The 22,179-nt window shown below is 42.7% G+C and overlaps 1 protein-coding gene across 5 annotated transcripts in view; it reads right to left on the bottom strand.

Moving 5' to 3' along the window:
* The window catches only part of SDK1 (sidekick cell adhesion molecule 1), a 384,927-nt gene that overhangs the window by 135,319 nt on the left and 227,429 nt on the right, over positions 1 to 22,179 (bottom strand). For 4 of the 5 annotated variants that reach the window (XM_040078744.2, XM_040078745.2, XM_040078747.2 and 1 more), the window contains 7 exons: positions 19,208 to 19,319; positions 17,738 to 17,928; positions 9,222 to 9,305; positions 3,981 to 4,175; positions 2,545 to 2,661; positions 2,145 to 2,312; positions 52 to 154 (listed from right to left, as the gene is read on the bottom strand). In XM_040078744.2, the coding sequence (XP_039934678.1) occupies positions 52 to 154; positions 2,145 to 2,312; positions 2,545 to 2,661; positions 3,981 to 4,175; positions 9,222 to 9,305; positions 17,738 to 17,928; positions 19,208 to 19,319 (970 nt within the window). Of the gene's footprint in view, positions 1 to 51; positions 155 to 2,144; positions 2,313 to 2,544; positions 2,662 to 3,980; positions 4,176 to 9,221; positions 9,306 to 17,737; positions 17,929 to 19,207; positions 19,340 to 22,179 lie in introns of all 5 variants that reach the window. The other variant, XM_040078749.2, reaches the window with a different exon arrangement.

The raw sequence follows: 22,179 nt of genomic DNA, 5'->3' as shown, positions 1-22,179 counted from the left end.
TTTAAAATTAAGCTGGGACAAACCGCGCCAACGAGAAGCGGCACCGTTAACCTGATTGAAATTCTGGGGTCGTGAGTGGCCTCGCAGTGCAGGGTGGCCGTGGTTCCTTTGATCACCGTGCTGTCCTCGGGAGGGCGGACGATGGAAGTGCGATCTGAAAGGAGCACAAAGCGCAGCTCAGGTGAAATTAGAGCCTTTAGCCTCGGCTCTTCGCTCACGGGAGCAGCCACCGAGCCTTTGTCGTTCAGAACAAGCGGGACACTGCTCAGTCAAGGCTCGGCTGCGGAGGTTCCCCTCCCTCTAATGGCACTGGGGCACAGGTGACACGCTGTGGGGTGTGGAGAGGCACAGCAGCACAGGGCACCAGCTGAGCCCAGCGGAGAAGAATGTAAAAGCTCTCCGAACTCTCCTTTGGCTTGTGCGGCAACTCCCTCAAGTCTTAACGGGTGTGTGGAAGCAAACACCGAGTCAGGAAATGAGCCACACTGTTTGGAGAGGCATAAAAACAAACGAGACCAAGGAAAATCTGTGCAAAGAAAAACGCACTTGAAAAATACCGAGAAAGAGGTAAACTTAAACAGCACCCTACAACTTCATCAACTCCAGGACAGTGGAGGAGCTCCTGGAATAAAAATCTTCCATACAAGAAAGATATGTTGTTTACTCAAATGTTTCAGAACATCCGTACTCAAGCCTCTCCTGGAGGCTCAGAACACAATAATTGCTGTAACTACAGCAACCAGATCTGGTGAGAAAGATCCCCATTATGTGTCACACACAGGAGCAGCAGCAGAGAGCAGCAGCTGGGGCAGGGAGACAACCAGGATGAGCAAGGAAGTTATGTGGATAATGTTAATAAGTCCCAAATCCCTACAGAGATAATCAGCACCTACTGCAATATCTACATGCACAAGAAGGGACCATCAGCAAAATCAAAAGCTGACTCTAAATAGCACAGAATATTTAGCATTACTCCTGATGTACCCATGTCAGACTTCTGGCTTTATAATGGTGCTGTTGCAACACAAACATTGGGTTATATTCACTTTTCTTCCCCTCATGCAGTACAATGAGCAGGAACTATCTTTAATACCTGTAAGAACCATAGCTTTGAGAATTAACAGGAAGGATCTCCTTTACTTGATCCATACACCTGGATATCATTCAATTTACACCATCCTGATATTTTTACCAAGCCTATGTGGTCAACAAGACATAAACACGGTGGCCACATGACACAAATACATTACAGTTATTGCCAGAAATGTTTTCAGGTATTCCCAAGCTCAAAAGGAAAAATGTGGCTGATTTTCTTGCAGAGTTTGGGGAATAATGAATGCCAAATATGCACCACACATCAGCAACACAATCAGTACTTCAAGTGCTGGAGAGGAGAAAGGCCACAACATTTCTGTATTAATCCTCATCATCTTCATTATTTTCAGCTGCTCTCCGTCCCAGCTCACGGATCATTATTTTGCACCTTGAGTAGCAAAAACCATGTTACACTTCAATTTAACTCTCTTAGGAGTAACACAAGTGAACCTCTTGGATCAGACTCACTTCCCCAAGAGAAGAAATAAAAAATAGAGAGATCAAGAGGAAATGGTGAATGACAAAACCATTTCATAGGATGCCCTGTCCCACACCAGTCTGTAGCACGAGGGGTTAGGTGAAGACTGCTGCACTTTGATTTGGCTTCCAACAGCACCCAGAGCTACAAAAAATACAAAAGGGTGAGGAAAATCCTATCTGTTGTGACTGTGGCTGCAGCACGGACTGGTCTGTGCTGCCTGCAGACTCCTGGAGGCAGAAACCATCTGCAAACAGCCAAATCTACAAGTTAAAAGCTCGGACTTGCAATGTGAGAAACCAAAGCAAAACCCGAGTAAAACTGTAATCGTGATTGAAGCTCTATTTAAATACACTTCCTTTCACAAAATAGAGATTTATATGCATAATTCTCCAAACAAAAAGGGTATTTGTGATAGGCTTCCTAAAATAGACACATTATTCCTATTAAATCATACAAGTAACTCTATTAATGAGGAAAGCATAATTAGTTATGAAAATTTCCTGAGCATACAACAAAAACTGATTAATACTTGATTAAAGTTAGACTTTAAACAAAGCATTATCCTTACTCCACACTGTCAGCATCACAAAAGCATTCAGAGCTCCTTCAGAGTTGGCTGCACAGCAAGTGTAATTGCCGGCATCCTGCAGGAACACGGGCGTTATCTGGAGCCCTCCAGACTCGAGGAGAACGAAGCGAGGGATCTGCACCGAGCCACTGGCTAAGATCTGCTCTCCTGAAACACACGGCGGGAAGCAGCATGGTTACTGTGGGATCAGGGACTGCAGCTCCAGCTCTTCCAAAATGTTTCATCCTGCCCCAGGCCGCTGGTTCATGATGGCCCCACAGCGAACCCGCTGCTCAGGGGAAGGGGGGAAGAGGCACTGAATGGATCTACAGGATCTCAGTGATGGGAGTGGACAGGGAAACGTGGATCACAGCTCTTCTACAAGTTAATAACTGGCTACCTTTCTTCCAGGAGATGGCAGGTCGTGGAGCCCCTGAAACTTCACAGGTCAGCACCGCAGTCATCCCCTCGGTGACTGTGGTGTCCTCCGGGGGCTGGATAAAAGCTGGCTTGATGTCTAGAATAAAAAATTCAAACAAACTCAATGCCTCACCTCTCACAAAGATCCTTTAACTATTACCGTGGACTACTTTACATCCGCTTTTATAGAGCTGATCATGGAGAAGGACACGACAATAAGACGTGAAAACCTTTCAGCAGTGACTGTAACCTTTTCTTATTCATCTCCCAGGAATTGCCTAATCCTGTTTATTACCTACACAGAAGATAAAAATCTATCAGTGCTTGTACCTCTACAAGTAAGATAGGTTAAAGAAAAAGGAAGATAAAGCTCAAAATGGGTGTTTGGGGGGAACTTGAGAAATCTAGATAAACAAAACTATTTTCCTTCATCTTCATAACAGAGTTCTTTAAGATGAAAAGCAACTTGAGAAAGGCATTAACTTTGAAACTTAAATGTCAGCCAAAAGAATTTAGAACCTGAGCCTTCTCCAAGACATTTTCTAAGTTTCTTTCTCTCTTATTTTCCCCTAGTTGCATTTTATTGCAGGTTTTTTCTGCAGTTTCCTAGACCTATATTGAACTGGGGCTGATTTATTTTCTGAGGCCAGTAGGAATTCTGGTCAGTATGTGCAAAGTGCTCTTGGGCTAAAAATCAGCTTCCTGAAGGGAAGTTTAATATCACAGAAATGACTGTTAATAATCACTGTTAAAAGAGACTACGAGGATTTGTAATTCTTCCATAGAGAAGCATGCACTTCATTAACAAAACCATTTAATCTGACTTTTTGGCCAAAAAAGACATTTAACTTGAACTCTCTTTCTTTTCCCTGACCAAATGCAGTTGCAGACAAGGGCAAATAAAATGATAGCATGCACAATCATGAAGCAGTAACTCAAGTTCAGAACGGAATTACATTAGAGTGGAAATAGGAAGGAAAGATAAAAGTATTTCACAATTAATTTTTTTTTACTTTTCAATCAGATCTCTTTTTGCCATGTGAAATAGGGGAGTTCACCTCATGCCAAGCTCTCCTGATGTTACGGTGAGCTTTTTCACAGGACTCAGCAGACTGTGCTGAGGCCACGGGGGCATTTTCACAGAATCACAGAATGTCTAGGTTGGAAGAGACCTTCAAGATCATCGAGTCCAACCCATGCCCTAACACCTCAACCATGGCATTGAGTGCCACATCCAGTCTTTTTTTAAACACACCCAGGGATGGTGACTCCACCACCTCCCCAAGGAAGAGCCACCCTTGACGGCAAATCAGGGTTCTGTGGGCTCAACTAAAGAAGCTGGAAGAAACGTCATGGGTGGGGCGTCACCTACAGAGACAACACCTCCCGCACCCCGTGCCACCACCCCTCACTCACTGGTGACATCCAGGTAGGTGTAGGTGTGGATCTCCCCAGCCTGGTTGCTGGCGAAGCACTGGAAGATGCCGGCGTCCTGCGGGCGCAGCGCGTGGATGCGCAGCCCCCCGCTCAGCAGCACCTTGTACCGGGGGTTCTGCAGCCTGCTGAGGGGAACTGAGTCCTTGTACCACACCAGGGTGGGGATGGGAACGCCTGCTCAAGCAAAAAGAAATCACTGTTAGTCTTTGCAAAGCGTGTTTTAGGTCATATCCCTGCCTTCCCGTCTTTCTACGCCAATTATTTTTGTTTTTTTCCGAGCTGCATCTCACATTATCAATGGTAATAACACACTGCAGGACATAAGGGAATAAAACCAGCAAATACTAAGGGGGAATGTTGAGAAAACATGTTATCAAATTACGTTCGTCACCCAATCATATTTCATGCTACTACAAAATAAGATTTGGAGCAATTTCACGTTGAAAGCCAGAATCGTGCTCCTTAAACAGCAGCAGTGTGTCAATGCAGTCAGTCTGTAAGACTGTTCCATCCCAAATAAGATTCCTCTCTGCTTCTGTAGCTAAGATAGCTGAAATACAAAGGAAATGGGAAATTACACATGAAAAATGAAGTGCTCACATGGCTGTACTTGAGTCCCAATTTAGCAGCTTGGTTTGAGCCGATGTACAAACAACATATTGCCAACAATAGGATAGCTTTAAATTATTATTATTTTTATTCGGTCTCAAGCTTTACCTACAATTTAAAAAAAGCAGGCATAAAGGGAAATAAAATTCCTAGCCTAGATAAAACTTACGGTCCCATTTATTCCTGTTTTCTTTCATGTGCACGTTCCACAAACCCTGACACAGTTATTTCACACATATTTTTGTAGCTGTCATGTCCCCGTCAGCTGGGATGAAGTGGCTGTGAATTTATTATACACAAATAGTGTAGGATTCTCTTTTCCTCGAGAGATGTCAGGGGCCTAGAACAATCTTAGACAGCTGTTCCCACCCCACTGCTCATATCAGACAACATTTTATCTTTACATCCCAGAAATCCCTACTGGATCAAATGCTGGGGGTTCTGTGCAGAGATTAGATAATCACTGAGTAATTAAGATTGGAAAAGACCTCTGAGATCATCGCCTTCCTGGGCCCCTCCTTCCAATGTCTGATCACCTTTTCCGGGAAGAAATTCCTCCTGATGTCCAATCTGACCCTCCCCTGGCACAGCTTAACACCATTTCCTCTCATCCTGCCCACCGCTCCCTGGGAGCAGAGCCTGACCCCTATCTCGCTACAAACTCCTGCCGGGGAGTTGTGGAGAGCAAGAAGGTTCCCCCTGATCCTCCTTTTCTCCAGCCCGAGCTCTCCCAGCTCCCTCAGCCACTCCTCACAGGATTTACACCCCAGACCCTTCTGTTCCTTTCCCTGGACACGCTCCAGCTGTTCAATGTCCTTCCTGAACAGAGGGCCCAGAGCTGGGCACAGCATTTGGGGTGGTTTTGAACACTTTTCACTTAAAACTTTACACCTACACCATCTCTTGTAATAAGGTAAGAGACCACAAACTTAAATTCATGGGTGAGTGAAATTTGCCCAAGTAGAGAAGAAGTGTCACCGAACCATGGAGGATGGGATGTCACTGATGAATTGAGCATCTGCAGACAATGAATTTCACTGCAATACTGGCAGTCACTTGATGTTCTGAGAGCTAAAGTGCCATGGGAAGATCTATATAATCATCATTATCATTTTAAAACTCCCAAAGTTAAATATTACTGTGTTATACTTCCATTCATTTCTTCTCTCACTGTACTTATTCTCTTTATACAGACAAAAGCTGTATTAACTCTGGAAAGAATGTATGTACAAACAATGTAAGGAAACGACTGAAAAACAACATCCAATTGCTGTTGTTACTTTTATAAACACGTATAATTTACTTCAATCACCCCTGATGCTTTTGTTCTGCTGATAAAATATAATGTACTCATAATGCAGATCATCATCTCAGGAAGAAACCCACTATGTAGAAGTGCATTGTCTGATAGAGAATAGACGTGGTGTAGGAGCTTGCAATAGGCATAATTTAAATTTCATACAACAGCCCATACACAGAATTAGAGTAAATTTCAATGTTCACAATTCTCGGTGAGAGTGTTATTCATCTCATGAAAATCCTCCTGGGCAAATACAAATTATCATTGAGTAATGAAGAAACAGATGATGCAAAATGGAATAGTTCTCCTGATGCTGAGAAGCTTGGAAATGATTTCAAGTTTAAATAATAGCAACTCCATTTTCCCACACATTAGACTTGATAGGCATCAAGGAAATAATGAAATCCTACATTCAGAACACTCCAACCTTTAACACTGGTGTCATTCCATAAATCCCATTCTACTAACAGTATTGGCAAACCTTCTAATCCTATAATCACTGTGAGATACACCGTCCTATCACCAACTCAGCTGACAAACTGAATATTACCATCTCTATTTCTCTACTTTTCAGTTACGGGTATCTTCCTCCACTCAAAGTTATGAGTCTGAATAATAGGATCTTATCTGAGCACTCTGATGCCTGTCAGCAGCATTCATTTGGGCTTTAGTGATCTTCCCAGAGAGATTTGTCTTCCAAGTTGTACACACGATCTTTTCTCATTTTGCTACCTCTTTGACAGTAAAAATGGTTAAACCCAGCTTTTCTTCTCTTCCTCTTCTACCCACTCCACAACCTTTCCTTCTCCACACATCCTGCAAAGGAATTTTGTTTCTTTTCTCCTCTGAAAAACTTCTGGTGAAAAAAGTATGAAGAGAAGAAAACACTTTAAAGACCTTTTGCACTCTCCAAGCAGTATAGCCCGACCCTGCTGCTCAAGAGGTGAGAGTGGCCTAAAAGACTGGCAGTAATAAATAAAATAACCTTATTTCTCAGTAGTGTGCAGCACTATTCATTTTTCACAGACAAATTAATCTAGTGTCAGGGAGGAGAAGGGAAGGCAGGAAACAGAGCCGCTGGTTCTGGCTCTGCCACTTCTCCTGTAACCTTGGGCAAATAACTTTTGGAACCCGAGGCTCAGCTCCTCCATCTGTGAAACAGCTGCTTGACTCTCTGCCAAATTTAGCTTAAGAACCTCAGTGAAAGACTCAGAATATTCAGTGTGCCATCTTTGTTATCTATTTTTTACAGCCTCCACCAGATCCCAGTGAGCTACTGGGGAATCCCCAAAGCATCTCTCCCATCTACTTTCTGAACAGGTAGAACTGGAGTCCAATTAACTGCGCTCCCCAGACACCACCACAGCTGCCTGCAGCTCTAAACTTTCCACAAGCAAATAAGAAAGAGCACTTAAAGGAAACCCATTGAACATTCAGGCAGCATCGGCCACTGCTGGAAGATAAACAGCAGAGCCTGGTTCCTGTGCCCTGATACCCTGGAACTCCATTACAGGGAGCAGGGAGCTGGTCGCTGCAAGTTGCAATTTTATTTACAGTTAATCTCTGCTTATACTGTGAAATTAATCTGTCTCTCACACATCCATAGTGCACGAAGTCTTGGCAAATGTGCTTTGTGCACAGAACCTGCTGGGGCTGGGGGAAATACAATCTGTCTTCCATTTGTAGCAAAGGTAGAGGGCAACTCTGCAGTTTCCCCAGTGCATTGTTCTCCCAGCCCGGAGCAGGGAGGCAACAATCTTCATTTACCCTCTTTTTAAGTGCTGGCAATTGCCAGATTTGTGTAATAATGGATCAAATTCTTCCACGTTTAATTCTGCTACCTGCCCCTTATATGTGTTACAGATACTCAACAAAATAATCTATGAGGAAACAGGTTTTCATGCTTCTGCACCACATTCATCAGCAAATCAGAAGTGCACTACAAGAGTTGAATAGAAATAATTAATTTTGTTTAATGAGGGTTCCCACATCCCCACTTTATGAGCACGGTTATGAGGGTCCCATTAGCCCCCTTGGGAACTAAACTGCTCAAAGCAAGAGTGAAGGTAGAAGGAAGAGCTGAAGTCAAGCTCAGGTCTCCCTGACTCATTCCAGGTTTTGGGTTGGGCTGTCTCTTTTTTTTTTTTTTTTTTTTTTAAATCCATGAAAAAAAATGGAGACAGCAAATTGGGTTCCTGGGGAACTCCAATGACAGCAGGTCCTGCTGTGTTTTGCTAAAAAAGCTATTAATGAAGAAGACGACGCTCTTATCATCTGATAGCTTCATTTCCATAAGAGCTTTCTGTAAGAGATCTCATCGTAGGCTTCTGAAATTCCAAATCAGCCAGAGCACCCTTAACGCATGCACTTGCTTATCACAAAGTTTGCAAAGATTCCTTCTAGAAAAGCAGAGCTGACTCTTTCCTACATAAAACACGGGGAAAAATACTTAAATCATAGTGGCAATAACACAGTCACACAGTAAAAACATCTTTATTGGCTCTGATTTGGAGGAAGGCACCACACAAATAAGCTGTTAGCTAGGTCTGGGTGCTTTTTCAATCACGCATGTGATCTTTTTCCTGAAAGACCTCATGGTATTTTATGTGTGTTGCTTCTTAAACTCAGCAGCAGGGAAAGGGAGACAACAAAACGTTCAGTCCCTCACCAGAGTCACGTAGAAATTTGGTGACTTTGAGAAACCTGCTCTAAACACATGGTGACAATGTCTCCTACCTTACCAGAGTGCTGAAACAGGAGGGGATTGCATTCCTGTGGAACACTCAACTTGAAACATGATTTTAGTCAGATGGAATTCTAGACATTTGAAGCCTTTTAATAAACCACCTACAAATTAAAAACTGCCTGTAATAGTCCTCCTGCAGATTTCATAACTACATTCAGATGTCAGAGTTGCTGACATTTCTATTCACTATAAAAGTTCCCTACGTTTTAGAAGAAACGGCATTAGGACTGTTGAAAATAAGGAGTGCTTGCATTGCAAATGCAAAGAGATTTAAATCTCTTCTCTAGTGACAACTCTGAAGGACAGGCAGGATCCCAGAGCGACAGGAGCAGGACAAACATCAACATGCCGGCATCATTCCAAATTAAACTAAATTACAAGAACTGCCCAATTCTCCAAGGGGAAAGGCCAACCCACTTCCTTGTATGTAGGACCTGCGATAACCAGCAATAAAACAGCCTTCTAAACATTAAAGCTTACAAAAGATGGTTTCTATAAGATGATTTCTTCCAAACTGGACAGCCACGTGCCATCAACCCAGGTCAGAACAGCTTTGTGCACTCACCCATGGCCTGGCACAGGATGTCCACGTCCTTCTCCACCTCAGCCAGAATCACGTTCTGGGGTTCGGCCGTAAAGTACGGAGGTTCTTGGAGAAAGCAAACAAAAGTCAACACGCAAAGCCACAGCAAAGTGAGAAACAGGTACTCATTAAAAAATATTCACCAGAGGATCCCTCCACAGGGGTTGCATTCATTTGTCCAAGTTGGTCTCTATTTGGAGGCAGAGGTTTTTGGGTGGTAAAAGCATCATCAAAAAAAAAAAAAAGCCTGAATTTTTTTGCTATGCTGAGTATCAATTCCAGGGTCAAGTCAATGGAAGGCAAAGATGTAAGGGTTTTCACTGCAAATTAATACTCAGAGCAGGGGCTAGTTTTCATTTTATAGCCCTGAAATCACGGAACATGTTAATTTTTTGCTTAGAAAGCGCAGCCCCCCCCCCCCCCCCCCGAGGTTTCTACAGGTTTATATTTACAATGTAGCATTTTATAGGATAGTTTGCTTCAGTATCTAGACTGCATTTCACCACAGCAAGGCATGAAGCACGTCAAATAAAGTGCCATAGCATGTCACAGAGCCGACATCAGAGGACAAGTGCAGCATAATTAAAAGAAATTCCTCTCAACTGTTTTACTTTGTGAAAGCAAACAGATTTAATGCTTTAATTGAAGTTATAGTAATAATCATAAAAATCCCCACTTTATCATTAGGGCTAAAGAAAAGATATTAGATGTTTAATTAAACAAAGACCAGACTGCAGAAATTGCGGAGTATGCTGGCATGTAACTCTTTCTTCTATGCAGCATAAAATTGAAGAGCATCATGCTAAAGTCCCAGAGGCACTGAGGTTGAAGTTATTATCATGGTAACTAAAGGCTGTCGTAGTTTCTTCAATGCAATTATCATCTGAGCACTGTTTTTAGAAGGATTTTACTTGATTATTAATAAAGTTCTCTTGTAGCATAACCAAACTCACTGGTAAGTTTTAGAAAATACAGAAAAGGCAATCTAAGTAGCTTGTCAAACCAAGTTATCAGTATTTCTATTTTAAGGAAATTGAGTATGTTTTGAAATATGGAGGAAGCTGCAAGATCCAAGATCATCCGAGCTGACCTGCTCCCAAATCTCTTCACCAAACGCTACTGGAAAAAAGGACTTGTGGTTATATTATTGCTAGAGCATCAGCATTTTAGTAAATAAAATCAAAATCATGTAAATTTATCCTGCAAAATCTTGTTGCTACCTGCAGCGTAGTGAGTGTGGCTGGTGACATCAAGAGGCACCAGGTTAGAGCAGAGCCTCCCCTTTCCCAGCAGTTCTTCCCTCTCACTCAATAAAATACTTGCTTGGGTGTACAGAACTGGGGTCTCGTCTGAGCACCAATGGATATTACAATTCTGTATTCATTCCAAATAAAGCCAATCAATATTAGTCTTCAGCACGCCGTGCAGGGGAGGAGGGGAGGTTGCAAACAGCCTGGAATAGTTGTTTACCCAGCAAAACCAATAAAAACAAGCTACTTGATTTATTATATTCTAATAATATACATGTGTTAACATTATTGATCCTCACTGCCTAAATATAAAGCTATTAATAAACATGCATAATAAGCTGTGATTTATTGCATATGATCTCATGCGTTAATCTCAACAACAACTTGAAAAGCTGAACATTTAATTGAAATTCACTGATGGCACACACTTTGACATGTTTGATCAGCTAAGTTGCTGAGTCCTCTGCAATTCATCCAAGCCCATGTTTTCACTCCGAGCACTCTCCTTCCTCTCACGCCATCCTCCAAGCCCTGCCTGGTGTTTTCCCTGCGCTCCATTTCTCTGGATGTTGACTTCTGAATTTCCAAACTTTCAGCCCACTGTCCTCATCAATGTGGCCACACAGGTCAGTGACCACACGTCTGTCTCTCAAAATGAAATTAGAATCTTTCATTCCACGGCAATTTGATGTGATTGTGGGGTGAGGACAAAGCAGCACTGGGCCAGGAAAGCATCCAGACACATATTCACAAATCCAGACGCTCCCTTCTAAGTCTGGGCTTCTTCTGCCATTGTCTCTCTAGTCACTGACATTTATTAGGGAGGTCCTGACTGCACCTTTCCTTTTATAAAGGATTCTGCCCTTAACGGGCCAATCTCTAAACTTGGCAACCTTCAGCCACCAGCTCTCAAACTTTCTCCCAGATCAGCAACGTACTCACACACCAGCGATAAATTTGCAGATTTATCTTCACCCAGGGCCTGCAGTCCGGCTGCAAAGCACTTAATGTGGCCTCAAAGATGCTGGTGGCTCCATGACCTCTGTTTTATGTGCTGCTGCACATCTCCTGCAGTTACACCTGGCATATTTACACAGTCGTCTTTCCCAGTGTCTCTCCCAAAAATCCTAACCTGCACCCTGTGCTCCTTCCTTTAAATCCCACACAGGCTGTTTGTCACCCTCAGAGAAACTTCTGACATGAGGAGATGCTTAGGGGAGCAGGTATCAAGCAATGAATTACGTGACAAAGAGCCTGAAGTCAGTGACAACTGTCACTTAGCAAACGGGATGTGATGTTATAAAAAGAACACTCACATCAGTTTTTCTGAAAGAAGCAGGGAGAAGCAGAAGCAGACAAGACAGAAAAAGAGCAGGAGCAGCAGAAAGATGCAATCTAAAGGCCACAGGCAGATCCCAGAGGAATTTTGGTGCCAACAGATTTGATTTCTAGTCTTGAAGCGCAGACTCACCTTTTCCCCCAGACTAAAGCCTGCTGAACTCTGCTCACAGCACTCCAGCAGCTGGAAGAACTGCCAAATGCTGCACCTGACACAGAGAAAACAGCTGCCCATTGACAAGTCAGATCCTATGCTCAAAATATTCTTGAAAGACAAGCATGGATAGAGAAAATCTTTCAGAAGCAACTCTGCAATTTATGGTCTGTACTGAGTAAAGATTGAGACAAGCCTGGCTGGGATGGCAAGGCTGATTGGTAAGGGATTTCTGGAAGATCCAGAACAGCACATGGACTACAGCTCTGTGGAAAATTAGCCTTGGTGGTGCAAGGAATGAGGGAATTCCAGGAATATCGGTGTAGGGATACCCTAAGGGTTTTTGAGGCAAATAAAAGAGTGATTTCACCCAGAAACTCAGAATGGCTGGGGTTGGAAGTGACCCCTGGAGATCATCCAGACCAATCCCCCTGCTGAAGCTGGTTCATCCAGGCCAGGCTCCAGGAGGGTTTTTACCATCTCCAGGGAATGACACTCCACAACTCCTCTGGTAAGCCTCTTCCAGTGCTCTGTCACCCTCCAAGTAAAGGAATTTGAGTTTTCCATGCAACTGTGCAGCTTTTCCACACCCATGTGCCACTCACCAGCAGCATGGATGCTCTGAAGGTCCTGTGGAGCCAACAGATCTCAGGCTGTGGTGGAAACAGTTCCGGTTACAGGTGCTGGGCAACTGAAACCTCAGCTTCTCACTTTTCAGAGGTGTCAGAGGTATCATCTGCACCTCAGGTTTTGTGCCCAAGGGCATGAATGCCCAGCATTAACTGCAAGGGAGAAATTCAGAGTATCTGAATTTGGGTTGTACAGCACGTGGTGAATGACTGTCAGCAAGAGGCCATAAAAATGCAGCACTGTTTATAGGGGTCAGATGCCATTCTGAGGGGGTATTCTGGCTGTCTGTATACATGACTCCACTGCATATTTATAAGGCTTGGTTTGAATCACACAGTACGAATTTAACATTTATTGTTGCAGGCAATAATCATGTGTTGAAATTTAATATGTGTGGCGAAATTATAACATCTTCCAAAGAATATAACATGCCAGGCACAGGTCCGCTCGACACAGCAATTTTTAGGAATGACAGTGATTTTCCTGTATCAGGTCAAACATTTAAATTTTTTGGAACATATAGAATCACAATAGTTAGAATAGGAAAGGACCCATTACTGGGAGTTCACCCTGCTGGCATTGTGGCGTGTGGCAGCGAGAGGGGTCACAGCCCACATTAGGCTGAAAGAAACAGATACTGCATTCTTCAGATATTGTATTGGTGTTTGACTGATCTTCACTAAAATGTCAAGTACAGGCAAGGGGGGAAAAGAGTATTTGAATATAAATGTGTGCTTTTAATAGTTGTTGAGGGTTTCAGGGGTTATTTGCACTCCAGACATCAATGGAAAGGTGTCTCTCAGAAAAGCCCTCGGGAGCCTGCAAAATTTGATCCTGTTCTAACTTCCCTTGTGCGGAGTTACATGGTCACTGATTTTAACATTCAAAAGATAGCAGTCAGCATCCATTACATACCCTTCAAGCTGCACTGGAGATGTGTGACCTAATCCTAGATACACACATGAAAGTCAGAAAGAACAGAGAAAGCCCCAGGGGCTCCTCCAAAGCTGAAATTCCTGCATCTCTCAGAAACTCAGCGCTGCATATTTAAGAGGAAAATTGAGCCTTCAACATGGAAGCCTTCCTCCAGCATTACCATAAACTAATTTATTTGGTGAATATCTTCTACAGGAAGAGGAACTGGAAGCCTGACAGCCCCTTGTAGGTACAAAGTCTGTAGCTCCAGACAGAAGATCAGACCGGCCATGCTGGGAGAGAAGCCCCATTGTGGATGCAGGTACAGCAGGCTCCTTGGAGCAGGAGGTTTCTTTGCATGAATATCAGGTTAAAACAGAGAGAGATGAAAAGATCCATGTGGTTTCTTGCTACCCCTACTGCGAGCTGCAGTCTGTGTGTTCTGAAATAACAGCCCAAGGAACACATGTCCTGTCCGCAGGGCTGAAAGGAGGAAGAACCTGTTGGGAATATCAGAGACAGAGCTGGGCTGCCCAGAAGTCTCACCCTATCTAGGGGATAGATCCTGTTGCATTTGGGCCCGGAGCAGAATGCCTGTGCCCATCTCAGAACCTCTGAGGCATGACAAATCAAAAGCTGCCAGTATTTCTTTCCTTTAAGCCCAAACTGTGATTAGGCGAGTCCGAAGACATCTTGTATTATAGTTTCCCTGAAAAGTTATTATTTTCTTACACAGTAGATGAACACAGTCATCAGGATCTTCTCTTATGAGCCACACATGAAAAATTCTTTCCACTGCTTTCAAAGGAAGCATCTGCAGCGTCTCAGTGTCTAAGCTGGAGCCATGAGAGCTGCTGTTTCCAGAGGTCTGAGCACGAGGCACTGAGGTGCTCGTAGCTACAGAGGGAAATGAATTCTGCTCTGGCAGTTCTGAACACACAACGCAAATTCCTGAGCAGCAGAAATGCACAAAGAAGACCCTTCAGCATTTGGACACCCCTGGAAGAGGGAGGGAGGGAGAAAGAGCCCCACAGTCCAAGTCAGAGCCCATCCAGGTGGGTCCTTGAGCCCAGCGCTGGAACTCTTCTGGTGTCTTCCTAAATCCCATGGTCACACAGAGCTGAATTCTCCCAAGATGAGAGTAACATGTGTAGATCTCTGGGCACAAAACCACTCCAAAAGAAGGGAAGCCCTCTCCTCTGAGTTTGTTTTATTCATTTGTGTTCCTTTGGACAGACCAACAAGGCTTCAACCCTCAGTTCTGTACAACTACGCATCATGCCAGGCCCTTCTTTCAAATTGTTTTTCTCATTTTGTTCAGGTTTTACTTTCTGACTACATCTAATTTAAAGAGCAGTTTGGATTTCATACAGTGGAAGAGTTTGATTCCCCATTTTCTTAAGCTTCTAAAATTCATAATTTCCTGTAAAACAGTCACTTAAGAAATGACTATTGCCATTTGTCACTAAAACTTGCAGGAGTGGAGCAAAAGAATTTAAGATTATCTCAGCTTTCAAATTGGTTTGTTCATGGGAAGACTCTTTAAATTACTTAATCTTCAAACTCTTAGTGATAAAACAAATGTGCTCTTATCTAATCTGCAACAAATCTTTCCCAAACTGTTACTCTGCCAAGCGAGGAACATGATACCCTTTAAAAATTTATAACAACTGCAGCTAATAAAACCAAGGTTTGGAACCACCTCAGTTTATCTTTTCTGGAACAATATGAAGATGTCAGGGAGCTCTTTGCCACACTCAGAAGTGCAGCAACACACAACTAGAGAATTTTCTTCTTGTTTATGCAGTACAACTCTAGTACATTGGAGATTCAGGTTTCTTGAATATTATTGTGACTTTAATTTACAGAATGATATACAGTCTCTGAAACATTCAGAAAAAACTTCTGAGAAAATACTGTAAGGCGACAAATAATAATTTGTTGAGTGGATGGCTTTGTGCTAAGTTTCACTACCTTGTAATAGAGCTCTGGTCACCATCTGAGCCACACTCAAATCATGTAACTTCTCTTAGCTAGGAAAGCCAAGCACTGATGTATTTGGAAAACAGTTTTGATTAACTCAGTGTTTGTGACATCTTTGATGCATCTTTTTATTGCTACCCCTGTTCTACCTGTTAATAGTAAAATATTTTCCCTATTGATCTGCAGAAGCTCTCACAGCCATGCAGTTGAGGGGCTGAATTTGATTTCTCCCATTCTGCAAACAAACCTCTTCTTTTAAGGCAATTTCCTTTCTCTGTTAGTCAAGACCCCTCATTAAGTCCACGCTGTGTTATTCTCCCAAGAAGTACAGCTCATTATCAGCTCCCAATGTACACATTCACGCTACAGATATTTTATGCATGCAAATGGACAAGCATTCCTGATTCTAAGTACTGCCCCCATGGACTAGGAGAGATACACTGCAGAAAGCCGTAGGTTTGAATCTTGTCTGCACTTTCCTCTGGAACCCGTCCCTTGACTAATTAAATGACAGCCAGATCCATCCAAGAATTCTAAAGCTGAATATAAGTTATGCATTAACTACTAATCCTTTTATTTGGCTCCCTGTTTAGAATTAGAGATCCATCCTGCAAGCTCAAGAAACTCATAAAGAAATCCATCAGGCTTTGCTGACACGTTGAGTAAACACCTGCATCTGAAGTGTCGTGTTCCATCAGAAGGAAATAAAAGTAATTGGTAACCAATTTGTTTCTGCTTTCTTTCATCTGCTTGTTCTTATCTACAGACCTTTTCATAACTTCATTCCCTGACAGCCTCCTGAAACTGGAAAGGAAATAAATAAAACATTTAAAAATAAGATAGTAGGTAAGCTACTAAAGCACTGCTAGTTTAATATGATTCCCCAGTGATTATTTTTCAGTTTTATTGTAACTGTATTTAAGAATCTTTTACATTAACCAAGAGGCCACTTTAAGTATTGCATTGGGCTGGATCTGCCATCACAGCAACAAAGGAAAACCAGCAACAATAAAATCTCATGAATAGGGAAGAGTTTAAACAAAACCTATAAATAAATAAAATCCATCTCTGCTCCTTAAAGAGAAGGAGAATAACTCCAAGAAACAGAGGGCAAGGAAAGAGACTGGAACCAAACTTTGTCCAGCAGGTAATAAATATAACAGACACACAGTGCTCCAAATGAATCTGGAATGGAGCTCTGCAGAGGGAAGAGCTGCCTTCTCAGCAGCAGCTACTACAAATTGCTTTAGCAGAATACAGATCATGCAGCAGTCTTTAAAATTGTATTTTCAGAAGGCTCAAAGATGTAAAGGATCGTGGGCTGCATTCCCTCTGCAAAGCTCCAGGGGTGCACGTGCCTGAACCCTGAGCAGCACAGGGACTGCTGGCACTGCCAGGGCTGCGACCTCCCAGGACACTCCCACAGATAAAAGCTTGACTTTACACAATCATCTCTGGCTGAAAACATCTCAGTGTCCCTAGGCTAAACCACCTCTTTAATCTAAAAGCCCTAAAGCACTCCACACTGTGTGCACTGTGCTAACGTGCAGAATTCCATCAGACGTGCCAGGAACCACCATTCCCAAATTCCAGCCTCCTCCCTACAGTGACGCTCAGAGAGGAGGTGGTGGTGGAAACAGGCAGGGAAAGGGCAGCGACGTCCCCTTTAGAAGTATTAATTCCAAAGTTTCCCTGGGAGCTGGAGGTGCAGCAAGCAGAGCCGCTTTAATGTCATTTCCTTCCCTGCCCTGTTGTCTCAGCAATGCTCTGTGCCGGCAGAATGTCCTTGGCCCTGACCGGCACTCGCAGCACAGGAGCGTTCCTAAAAGCCTTCTTTCAAAAACACGGGCACTTGACTTATGAAAACTGGACCTAAGCAAGCCAGGAGTTAATCAGGATTTAATGCACCTAAAAGCCAAGATAGGGAAGCTACCCATTAAGGATTTTACTACTGTATTTCTCAAAATTCCCATTAAATGTATAGTTTCACAGGGGATTTACAATCACAGCAGTGTTTTAAAAAATCTATTTGATGAATTTATATTAGCAGGGAAGAACGGCTGAATTAATTTGGAAGATAACCCTCCTTCACCTCCTTTGTTCTGTTCTTTGAAGAAAGGTTCAAATGTAAGGTCAATGAAATATTAAGATATCAATTTTATTTCCTATTATACCTCAGCCCAGAGCCTTTTTTTTTTCCTAAGAAACCAAAATGCCTTGAGAATTACCCAATATAGAAAGAAAAGCTTTCGCTCTTGCTGGCTCCTCTGTGCTCTCTCTGAGTTTGGCTTCACAGAAGTACATCCCCACATCAGCAGAGGTCGGGTTGGTGATAGTGAGGCGTCTCCCAAAGCTGCTGATGCCACTGGTGATCTTGATTCCATTTCTTTTCCAGGTCACGCTCAGCCTCTCAAGAGGTCTGCCAAAAAAAAAAAAAAAAAAAAAAAAAAAAGAATAAAATCATAAAACATATATATTACAGAATAATCTCTGTGTGCATATATATATTTATACACATGAGGAATATAATATTACCGATCATAAAACTTCTTTAAGTCTTCCTCTATCCCCAAAACACAGTGTTAGAAAGTAAATGCATGTATAACTTCCACACATCAAGGACTACAGACTACTCAAGTGGCATTATGCAAGTACAGCTAATTGATACAGCAATAGAACTTAAGTGCTAATAATTTGATTTCTCCAAGCAAAAGGAGTAAATACTGCTATGGGAATCAGCTGCATGGGAAGTGCTTTCGTTACAACTCAATTACCAAAACAATATTAATCATATCAAGAACATCTCTGCCCTCCGAGGGGAAAGTAAATCAGTTGGTCTTATCACCCAAGGACTTCAACTATTCACTTCCACTGAAATTCAAAGCTATTCAAGGCCAACTAGATGGAAACATGGGGGGAATGCTGAGAATTCTGTATTACAGTGCATTATGAACAGCTGAGCAATAATCACTGCAAAATGAGAGTGCCTAGAAAAATCACTTCATAGGAGATCCTCACTACATTTATTTACTAGGAAGCATCAACCGTTCAAACAGTATCACCTCTGCTGTTGATAGGTGTAGTTTTATTCTTTTCAGCCTTCTAATGTTTTGCATTTTTGTAGTGGAGTTTCTCATGCATTGTAACATAAAGTGATTGTTTTCGTATTCCTCTTTGGAGGAGGGACAATTGATAGACTTCTAGTTTGACCAGTGGGCTCGGAGAGGTGGCAACCTCACTCTCCAATCCCTGGTCAATGTCCAGAATCTATATAAATCGAGGCTGAGAAAAAAAACACCCTTCTTTTTTGCTCTTTTGCTCTGACAACCTGACTGTGTGAGTGTTGTTCTTTTTGTGTCTGTCTAGCGACAGATAGGCAACAGCTGAAATATTATTAACCTTTACTATAATCTTTTCCTTAAGATAATGTCTGCTGCTTCAACAGCGCTTCTTTTCCTTTCCATGTAAGGACCAGGTGGGAAAGCACCTCTGCCTCTCCCCCTCATTTGCCAGAAAAATCAATAGGTTTAATCCAGTAATGCTGGACAAACAAGACCGCTAACAAGGGTGCTCCGAAGAGCGAGCGTCCTGCTTCAATCTCCAAATTAACAACAATAAAAAGAAACAAAAACCCACTTCCTCCGCCCTTGCCTAGAAAGCGCAGAGTCCCAGTGAGAGCCGTGGAGGCGTTCCCGTACCTGGCGTTGGCCACGCACTCCAGGGTGGCCTCGCTGCTCCCCGACACCACGCTGCTGTTGTGCGGGCGGATGACCAGGGCAGGGCCCGCGCTGTCCGAGGGGCTGCTGGCACCTGCAGGGACACACACACGCCTGCTCACCCGGTGAGGCACCGGCCAGCCACGACCTTAGAGAGTTAAGGTTTGAGCTAAGGGTTGGAAGCAATTTGTATTGATCACGATGTAAGTTTGGTTAGTAAATGGTGGGTTAATGATGGTTAGATGCCTGAGCTAGTGCTGATTGTTACATTTTGAGTGTGTTTATGGAAGAAAGCGGAGTAAGTGAACCATTATAAGAACAGATTGAAACATTAAGAACAATGACCAGCACCTGGACTTCGTATCAATCAATCACGAAGCAGGGAACCTTGGATGGTGCCAGGGGGTCACAGAGACCTGATGAAGTCTCTCCTGACTTCACCCTTTGAGACCACTGACCCAATTAGAGACCACAGACCCAATTCAAGAGAAGAACTGCGCATGTGTGAAGGACTGAGAGCCTCATTTTAATAGAGAGCAGGGATGGGAGGTGCTGGGGTTATGCATATGTATTGTATGTAAGATCTAGGAAAATAAATAGAGAGCAAAGAGCCTTGTTCGGGGCAGCCACGCCTTTCGGAGATGACTCCCGTGCCGCCCGCCGGTGAATAAACATACCACTTTCTAACTTTAATTAGTTAGAGGGTCTTTGTCCGTGATTGTATCGGTTTTTAACTCACCAGGGACAGCCAGGGCTGTGCCAGTGAGGGTGACACGCTCCAGGCACTGCTGCCAACATCCCCCTTTGGCCTCACCACAGGTTTGCACCTCCAGCAGGGCCGTTCCCAATGGCTTTGGAATTCCATACCTAAAACCCCACAGCTCCCAGCTGTCCCCTGCCCTCCATCCGGGAATATTCTCACAGACAGAGCAAATGAATAAAGCATCCTAAAGGTTTTCTATTGTTGAGCACTTTTATTTTTATCAAGCACTTGCTGACTTATATTTTTAAGACCTTTTCATGTTTTGTTTAATCTTACCCCTTTCACACCATTTCAAAAGACCCTGCCAATACTCATGTTAGTTGTTTAAAAAGATTTTACACACTGGGGAACAAATATAAAATTAACAAAGCAGCATATCACAGCAACTTCAATCCCCTTTTCTTATCAGGAAAGTAAATAACCCAAATCTGTTACTATTTTGTGAGGCTTCATACTGTAAATAATTTAGCTTATGCAACAGTCAGCAGACACTTAAAAATGGTAAAAAGGCAGCTTGTAAATTTTCTCTGTATGCATTTAGTAAGTGAATTAAAATACCCATGTATTCATAGGTACTTTGCTTCAAGCAACTCATTTGGGAAAGAAAAAATAGCTATTTTTTAGCTTGAATAACAGATTAATAAAATTTTCAAAGATATGGAAACCGATAAACAAATTACAGGGAAAAGTAATGAAAGTAAATCTAAACTGATGGTAAAGCAAGCCAGTTCATGAAATGTTTTCTGCACAGGAGGCCAGTGCATGCCCATTAAGCAGCATGGAAAATTGGGAAATACAAGGTATGCACCCTAAAATTTAAGGTAATCCCCAAAGAACAGAAAACGGTCAGAAGATTCTTAGCTTAGATCATACTCAGCATGCCAAAAGCCATTTGACGTTGGATTTCACTTGTTGCATAGAAAAAGGCTTTTGGTCACCAGGCTCATAAAGTTCACAAGGTGTGCAGATTTCTCAATGACAAATCTTTTACCTTTGGATGTTTTTCTAATTGACAGCAGTTAGCGTAGGACAGGAGATGGAAGGGTGGAGCACCATTTTAAAATTTAAAGAATACCACCCACACTTCTGAATAAATTCAAGCATTCAAGAAGACTACTTAAAGTGTAAGCAGATATTTATGTCTTGCCCTAAATATGCTCTCTCAACCTGACACAGCCTCTTTATGAAACACACACAGGATCTCAAAACACAAGCTGTTAGTAGGTTTTACAACTCCTCAACAACGTTCCTGGAAATACGACGCCATCAGGTAGGAAATCTATTTTCTAGGATTTCCATGCTGGTCATTTAGATATTCATGGCAGAAATTTTCCAGATAGTAATTAAATAAAACAAAACCAACCAAAACCCAGAAAACAAGAGCTGATTAGATTAGAAGCGTGTTTCTGACAAGAAGAAATAACCTCAGCATCACTTCTCCCCAGCACTTCTGCCCAAGATGAAGGTTTACAGCACTGAATGCTAAAAGTTCAACAAACCAGTGGCTAATTTGGCAGCAATCATTCCTTATCTCCATCTGGAAGAGAGGAAAACCCCTTGTTTGACTTATCAGCTCCCCATTAAAACCAGACAAAGAGGAGCTTTGTTGTCACTGCCATCGCCCCACACGAGTGGCCCTGCGTGCACCCAGCAGATAAGAAAGGAAATAAAAGTGCACATCCTGCAACCAGGAAAAGGCAGAGATTTCTCAGTGACTGTAACAAAAGACAAACAAAGCATGTGCTTATTTTTATTTTGTACCATCCCTGAAACAAACTTATTCAAAGCAGGCCCCTGCTAAAGGCTGTGAGTGAACTGATACTGACATGAGACAGGGCTCATCAAAATGGTCACAACTTGGATTCCCAGGAATACACCTTCAAAAGTCAGCTATAGGCATAACAAGCATACACAGAAAACAACAAAATCCCCAAGTATTACCTAATTAGTATGGAGGCAACACGAATATTCCTATTTTATATTCAAAGGCAGCTCAAGTTTCCCTTTGCAGCACTAAGAAACCCCTTCCCATAACTCACTCTGGCCCCAACCTTGCCAAATCAAACTCCACGGGGCCATTCCCAGGGCTCCCTTTGCAGAGGGCACTTTGCAGCTTTGTTTTATGGCTAATTGAAACACCAAAGGAGGATCTTAGTTTTACTTCAGAGTAAAAATCTCAGTAGGGCTGTAA

The sequence above is a fragment of the Hirundo rustica genome, chromosome 15 (assembly GCF_015227805.2).
Source record: "Hirundo rustica isolate bHirRus1 chromosome 15, bHirRus1.pri.v3, whole genome shotgun sequence".
NCBI lineage: Eukaryota > Metazoa > Chordata > Aves > Passeriformes > Hirundinidae > Hirundo > Hirundo rustica.
This window is presented reverse-complemented; position numbering and strand designations above follow the sequence as displayed.